Source organism: Festucalex cinctus, chromosome 4 (genome assembly GCF_051991245.1).
Source record: "Festucalex cinctus isolate MCC-2025b chromosome 4, RoL_Fcin_1.0, whole genome shotgun sequence".
In the NCBI taxonomy this organism is placed as follows: Eukaryota; Metazoa; Chordata; class Actinopteri; order Syngnathiformes; family Syngnathidae; genus Festucalex; species Festucalex cinctus.
In genome coordinates, this window is record NC_135414.1 from 10,894,012 (window position 1) to 10,902,410 (window position 8,399).

The 8,399-nt window shown below is 39.2% G+C and overlaps 1 protein-coding gene across 1 annotated transcript; it reads left to right on the forward strand.

Moving 5' to 3' along the window:
- The first annotated feature begins 724 nt into the window (after window positions 1-724).
- Window positions 725-8,394, forward strand: traf6 (TNF receptor-associated factor 6). Its single transcript, XM_077518824.1, has 8 exons — window positions 725-816; window positions 1,425-1,735; window positions 1,889-2,039; window positions 2,741-2,899; window positions 3,040-3,111; window positions 4,556-4,633; window positions 4,704-5,015; window positions 6,260-8,394. The coding sequence occupies exons 2-8, from the start codon at window positions 1,425-1,427 to the stop codon at window positions 6,854-6,856; spliced, it is 1,680 nt and encodes a 559-aa protein (XP_077374950.1). The 5' UTR covers window positions 725-816; the 3' UTR covers window positions 6,857-8,394.
- The last annotated feature ends 5 nt before the right edge of the window (window positions 8,395-8,399 follow it).

Genomic DNA, 8,399 nt, shown 5'->3' on the forward strand with positions numbered 1-8,399 from the left:
GCACCCCAAGAGAAAAAAAACAAACACATCATGTGACCTGTAAACCTCGACGTATCGTAGATTCCACTTTTGGGTCTGACTTTTACGTCAACGTCGGCGCCGTATTGCAGGTGGCAAAGTGGAACGCTCACGGAGATGCATCATTCTTTTACCAGATCTCATGGAAAATTAATTGATCTTTGATTGTTCTTGGCTATTATAACAAGAGCTTGAAAACATAATTTGCACTCACACAAAGAAGCAAATGTCATTAATCCATGCCAGTCACAATGTATTCTTAAATAAAATTACCTTCAACATAATAAAAGTAAATGTGCAAATAAAATTGTCCTATAAAGTGAAAGTAGGCTACTGTGTACATACAGTAGTATTGTGTTGGGTCACCCACGCCTTTATTAAGTGATGTGCAGAGTTGTGGCCAGCAGCCGCTCCAGGGTTCTCATTTTGTGAGTGTGTTTGAGTGTTTGTCTCACTCAATCCACGGCTGTCTGCTTGTAAGGGAATTTGCAGCACCTTCAGTGGACACAAATTTGTAATAATCGGGTTTAAAAATAGCGACCTACGTTAATTTTGGTGCCGATTAACAAAATGCATTCGCTTTGTGCACTATGTATGTTTTGGTTCATGTTCAGTCCAGTGACTTGCATTAGTTAGGCAGGCCTGACACATTCAATATGGCAGCCTCACTGACTTATCACAGTAGCGGCCGTCGAACTCAGGGAGCGGGACAGCCCGCTATTATGCTATGGTTTGACGTATGATGACGTGGTTAAGACAGGAAATTCTGTGGATAAATACGTTCCTGACTTACTCAAGGTAATATTTTAACATGGTATTTGTCTTATTATTGTTCGTTGTGTGTTTTAGTGTCCTTACAAGAGTTGGGCGTCATTACTACCTTCTGCGGTGGTTATTATGATTTAAAAAGATTATTTAGAGAACACAGGCTGTACTGTAAAACAGACTGTAAAACTAACAGTTCCGCATGTAGAAGCTCGGCTAGTCTCCTCAAACGACAACGTTGTCTGTTAGTTTTGAGGGATTTCAGTTTAAATGTATATACTATATTCATATTTACACGAATCAATAAAAGTACATACAACTATAACAGCCTACTAAACAAAGGTAAAAACAGTGACAGCACGTGTAATAAACAATGAATCTTATAACTACCAAAAAATCGCGACAGTCAAGTATCTGTAAACATTTGTTTGCTTATTCATAAATCATTCTGCAAGTATTTAAATAATTGCCAAAAGTTTCCCTAGGTACAACAATGCTGCAGTGTTTCTCAATGTTATAGAGGATGTATATGGATATCCATCCATCCATCCATCCATCCATCCATCCATCCATCCATCCATCCATCTTATGCAATCATTGTTGTTGCCCACCAGTTTCCTCTTGTGTGTCATCCTCGTCAGATGTCTTGCTCTGACAGTCACAAGGGGAGTTTGGAGGAGGTCAGTTATGAGGGAGCTGGTGGTGGCGAGCTGTCCAGTTGTGCCTTGGCGATGCGGGAAAGGGAACGAGAATCCATACAAAGCCCCTCAGAGAGCCCTGGCAGCTCTACTACTCTGCAATCTACAGACCTTGTGCAAGGCTACGATGTGGAGTTTGATCCGCCGCTTGAGAGAAAATACGAATGTCCTATCTGTCTCATGGCTCTCAGGAATGCTATTCAAACACCATGCGGGCACCGTTTCTGCAAAACCTGCATTGAGAAGTCAATACGGTAGGTTTTTGTGTTGCTTCAACATGGTTCATACTTCATAATGAATTTAATCACAGCAGCATGCCTGAAATGTTGTCATCAATAGCATGTAGCCTATATGCTTGTGTCGCAATAAATGAAGTGTCATATGTTAATCTTCTTCGTGAAATAAAGGGATACAGGACAGAGGTGCCCAGTGGACAATGAAATGTTGTTAGAAGATCAGCTGTTTCCTGATAATTTTGCCAAAAGGGAGATTCTTTCCCTCACTGTCCGCTGTCCAAATGCTGGCTGTATTGACAAAATGGAGCTCAGACATTTAGAGGTGAGAATATGCCATCAGCCTACATACACTAGAAATCTGTCTGATGTAAATATTTCTTTCTGTGTGTATGTATGTTTCTTTAAGAGGCCATATGGAGACCCAAGATGAACTAAGATTTCACAGATGATTTGTTCCCAAATAGTCTTTTTCACAGTTGCCTTGTGAGACTTTTCACAGCAGATCACCTCCCCCCTGTGGTCTGTTCCTGTGGTGCTGTGGTGTTGACAGCTGAGCTGATATAATTGCAACCTCCGTTGACCTGTTTTCTCTTTCTTTAGTGATAGATGAAGCCTCATGAGGCACCGAACCACTTGAACCAACTGGTTCGAGAAACTCAAAGCTTCAAATGCGCACAAAACCACCTGCTGGCCATGTGTATAATCGCAGGCGGCTGGCTGTATCTTAATCATACAATCATTGTGATGCATTTTTTGCACCTGTTTTGACTATTGGGAATGACTAGGAGAAAAAATAGTGCTTAGATGCTGTCTTGTGGCATCTCAGTATATATTGTTATTGCTATATTGTTTTCAGATTGTAGTTTGTGGCAAATGGCAATATTTTATAGTTTAACCTCTTAAAACAGGCAATTCCAAGCCTTTTTAGTGTGGGGCGCCAAGTATTCACAGTTTTCTCTCTATCCCGAATGGCGAGAGATTACTGTAAACACATTCCTGTTTTTCATTCTTTTTTCCTTCCAGAATCATTTGGCACAATGTACATTTGCGACCGTGCCCTGCCCACAATGCCAACAGTCTGTGCGAAAAGTCTACTTGGAGGAACACAAAACCATAGAGTGCCGAAGGAGACCCATGTCCTGCCCAGACTGCGTTGCAAGCTTTGTATACGAGGAGAGGGAGGTAGATCATTTTTTTTCTAACTAGGTCTTTGAATAAATTTTCCACAGCAAGGTTTTTTATTTTTTATTTTTATTTTTTTTTAAACTTAGATCATCATATGCTTGAGTATTCATTCCCTTTCAACATCTTTTCTCGTTCAGCTTCATGAGCAGCAATGTCCTTTTGCCAACATCAAATGCCAGTACTGTGAGCTGGACCTCATCAGAGACCAGGTACAAATACAAAATTCATTTTTTATTACAAGATGGATGAAAGCCAGCTCTATATGTTCAGCAAACCCAATTCTTGTCTCACCACCTCTTACCTTACAACAGACTGTCTTTCTAAACTGTGATGTTGGTTTAGTTAAAACTTTTTCAAAATCAACGGCTACAAAACCAAATTCCACCTAGTCATTCCCCATCCGCAGTTTACCTCTTTTACTGCCACACAAAAAACAAAAAAACAACCCCTACAGTACCAGACAATTTCGAGCATTTTAACTCATCTTTCAGGCAAACAGAATATTGCGTGCTTTTACTACCAAATGAAAGCTCACATTCCATTCTTTCATTAGAAAAATCACCATTTGAAAATGGGTTATCTGAGAGACATTGAGCGAACATTGAAAGGATAAAGAAAAAACAAGCTTTGTGTGAAAATATACATTTTGTGCACAACAGTGACTTTGACACTAATATTTTTTGATTAGTGACTTTGATAATTCACGTCATCCTTGAAAATGTTCTATCATCAGATTTCATTAGATTAACTAGAGAATGCAATTTCTGGGGAAATTGCGTGTGAAGTCTGGAAGGATGAATAAAAACCTGTGGAATGAATTGGAATGATATTGAATGATGTTGAATGACATTGAATGACATGGAATCATATACAATGACCTGGAATGAACTGAACATGCTAAAGTTGGAATGGTTTTAATTCATATTGAAATCTAGAAGCAGTTGAAGGAAGAAAAATATCAAATAAATAAATAAATTGATTAATTAATTAGCAAGAATCAAGAAAACAAGGAAGAAATCAAGTAAGCAACGGATTAAATTGAGAAAAATTAATTAAGCAATGAAGTAAGGAGTATAGAATCGAGTAGCAATGGTGTAAGGGTCACTCTGTTGAAATCAGTTCACTTCCTGTTGAAATTGGGTCACTTCCTGTTGAAATTGGGTCACTTCCTGTTGCTATTAGGTCACTTCCTGTTGAAATCGGGTCACTTCTGGGTTACTTCCTGTTGAAATCAGCTCACTTCCTGTTGAAATTGGGTCACTTCTTGTTGATTTGTTTAGTGACGCTCTGTGAATTAGGTTTAATGTGACAAAGGCTTTGATCATTCATGTCATCCTTGAAAATGTTCTATCTCATCAGATTTTATCAGATTAATAATGTTTCATTTTAATTTCATATTGAAAAGAGATACAATGCTGCCATCTGCTGGCCATAGTTAGTGGGTGTTTTTGATTCCACAACCCATTGACCAGGCAGCGCTCCACTTAGACATTACACTTCCCATTGATTAAAAAAACAAAACAAAACAAAAAACCGTAGTTGAAGTCATTTAACGTTTATGGCGGCATACATCGTGATTTTACTAATCGTTATTCAACGTTTTTGGCGGTCAAAGAGTTTTATAAATGTAACCTTGTAATGTTTTTGTTGCAGATGGACTCTCATTGTGATACAGATTGCCCTAAAGCCCCTATTGCCTGTACCTTTAGCACTTTTGGATGTAAGGAAAGGGTAGGTAAAGCGTTTTAAAAATTGGAATATCACTTGACATTCCTTATCGCACAACTTTTTGTTTTTATAGATGCAGCGACATAACCTGGCTCAGCACATGCAGGAGTTCACGCAAATGCACATGCGCTACATGGCAGAGTTTGTGCGCCGCCTTAGCCTTAATGGCACCACACCAAAGTCACTTTGGGCTCTTGGACCTTCTGTTTCATCCGATGATCAAGGAGCAGCGTCCGCGTCATCTGCTCGGGGAAGCGCCAGCTGTGGCGGCAGCTGTGGCCCTTGCCACCCTAGCGAAGAAATGCAGAGGATCCGGGATATGGATGGACGATTAGTAAAACAGGATCACCAGCTCCGTGAGCTTATCATCTTGGAGGATACTCGGGTATTTTCATATTCCATACGGTTGAGTTTTAATTAGGGATAGACCCATTATCAGCTGGGCCGATTATCGGCACCAATATTCAAATTGTTGGAACAATCGTGTGTTTTTGTTGCCCCTGTGGCCAGGTCAGGAGGGGAGATTTTTAATATCAATGTTTTTTGTTTTTTGTTTTTTGTTTTTTTTACCTGGTTAAAAAATAGAATGATAATTCAGCATTTTGACGAATTTCGGCGTCGGCCAATTTGAAGGCTCATATGATATGGCCGATGATCGATCCATTCAAAAAAGTGTTCAGAGCAAAAAAACAAAAAAAAACAAATTAATGATTTAAATTTTCATAGATGCTTCTTCTGACCTTGGGAACTTTCTGCACCTTCTGTTTTTGTTTGAAATTAAAAATATAAGTACAATTAAAAACAAATATTTAAATAAATTTGAAAATTAAAAAAAAGTATTTGCTGTAGCAAACAATAGGGAGCTATTTACTTAAGTTTTTATTTAACTTTTGAAGACATGCAACTGCACCTGGAAGATCCCTGAACTTTTTGTGAGATTTAAAAAAAAAAAAAAAAAAAAAGGATGCCTATTGACTAAGATTTTTTTTTAACTCCAATATTTTCTAAACCCTAAACATTGTTGAACAAACAAAATGCTTAAAAAAAAGAGCTGCAGTTTTTATTTATTTATTTATTTTTTATGCCAATACATGTTCAAAATAAAATACAATAAATAAATAAAACATTTTCCCTTTTAGTGAAAATGAGTATCTTCTACAAATATCAATTATCGACTACTAATAATTGGTGTAGATATCGGCCCTGAAAAACTCATCTAGTTTTAATACAAGAATGCTTTCACACTGAGAACTCGGGTTCGAGTCCAGGCTCTGGCCTTCCTGGGTGGCGTTTGCATGTTCTCCCCGTACCCACGTGGGTCTTCTCCGGGTACTCCGGCCTCCTCCCACATTCCAAAGACATGCATGGCAGGTTAATTGGGCGCTCCAAATTGTTCCTAGGTGTGCTTGTGAGTGTGGATGGTTGTTCGTCTCTGTGTGCCCTGTGATTGGCTGGCGACCAGTTTAGGGTCTACCCCGCCTACTGCCCAGAGCCAGCTGAGATAGGCTCCAGCACCCCCCCTTGTGAGGAATAAGTGGTCTGGATGGATGGAATGCTTTCACAAGCAAAACTCAAAGCAGGAATCCTGCCAAAGGTTGCCATCTCATGATTTCTGTTTCTTTCCTACAGGTAGGTCAGCTAGCACAGCTGCAGAGAAGAGTAGCTGTGCTCGAGGACACAGTGAAGGAGCTGGAGGCGCAACAATGCCACGGCATCTTCATCTGGCGTCTCAGAGGCTTCTCGGCCCACCTCCGGAACCAAGAAGCAGGCCTGCCGGTGGTCGAGCACAGCCCGGGCTTCTACACGGGTCGACCGGGCTACAAACTGTGCCTGCGCTTACACCTGCAGACCCCCAATGCCCCGCGCTGTTCCAACTACATATCCCTCTTTGTCCACACCATGCAAGGAGCTTTTGATGGACAGCTGAGCTGGCCTTTCCAGGGCATTATCCGTCTGGCCATTCTCGACCAGGGCCCCGACGCTCAACATCATATGGAGGTGATGGAGACCAAGCCGGACCTTCAAGCCTTCAAGAAACCCACCATTCAGCGTAACCCCAAAGGGTTTGGTTACGTGACTTTCCTGCACCTGCATCAGCTGAATCAGCGAGCTTTTGTCAAGGATGACACGCTCCTCATCCGCTGCGAGGTAACGGCGCGCTTTGACATGTTCCAACGTGAGGGAGCCACAGTGCAGCCAAGAGGTCCTGAGGCTTCACGGGACTAACTTGCATTGCATGCCTGTCATGCTTAGTTTTCCCAGAATGTGCAAATGTACCATCTAAATTTACCATCTAATGTTTTTGGTTGAGTCTTATTTTAATGCAGTTTTATTTGAACCAAATGAGAAATATTCTGCATGTACGCACATCTTTTATGCACGTATGAATGGGTTTGGTGATTCATTTAGATTTTCTGCCAACAAACTGACTGTTACAACCACATAGCACTGTATTTGTTTATTTGTTTTTACCAGCACATGCAGAAAATCTGTATATAAGTTATTGTCAAGCTCCCTTTGTTGTGCCTTGATTATCAGTTCACACTAGCGCTGGATCAACACAATTGAGTGCACAATTATAATTGTTTAGTGACTGAAATGTATTATATTTAGGGGTGTACTTTTTTTTTTCAAGGTTTTACCAAGTTCATACACTCTAAAACGAGAATTGTTGAATCGCTTCAAGTGGTAACACAAGATTGAATTCAGTTAAGCCAAAGTGAATATATTAACTCTTTTACTGCCGCATGTTATCAAAAAACAACCCCCAAGTGGCAGCTGACTTTGAGCATTTTAACTCATCTTTCAAGCCAAACAGAATATTGTGTGCTTTTACTACATATACAAGGTACATACCACATGAAAGATCGCATTTCATTCTTTCATAAAAAAAAAAAGTATGTTTCTACATTTATTCTGTTCTTTAGTAATTTGAAAATAGGTATTTGAGTGACATTGAGCGAAAATTGAAAAGCTAGGAGAAAACAAGGTTTTTGTGAAGATACATTTTCTCCACAACAGTGACTTTGACACTAATACTTTTTTTCATTTCGTGACGCTCTGTGAATTAGGTTTAATGTGACAAAGGTTTTGATTATTCAAAACGTTCTATTTCATCAGATTCCATCAGGTTTCATTATCATTTTATACACCGGCAGCCCATTGAAAAGAGATACAATGCTGCCATCTGCTGGCCATAGTTAGTGGGTGTTTTTGATTCCACCACCCACTGACCAGGCAGTGCAGCAACTTACACATTGATTTATATTTAAAAAAAAAAAAAAACCCGTAGTTGACGCCTTAACGTTTATGGCGGAATGCATTCTGGTTTTACTAAAAAACGTTTTTGGCGGTCAAAGAGTTAAGTTAAATGAATAGTAAACTACTGGTTAAATGAACATTAAACTTAATATATTCACTTTGGATTAACTTAATTCAATTGTGTATCACCATTTGAAGTGATTTTTTTAAGTTGGTCAACAATTCTCTTTTTAGAAGATACCAATATTGTGAATAATCACTAAGGTGTTATCTTCCAAATGTGCCTTTGCATTTATTAAATTATTCTCAAATATTACCAACCAAAAAGTAGACTATTCTAGTAGATTTTTAATAGGAATAACGGTAACCAATGATCATTGGTATGGATGTGTATTTTTGTTACAGTGGAATTTCTTATGTGTTCAAGAAAATTTAAGTAATCATTGAAATGTGAAAAGTTGCTCATGTCTTTCGTTCTGAAATAAAGATTCTTGTCATCTCCAGAGTT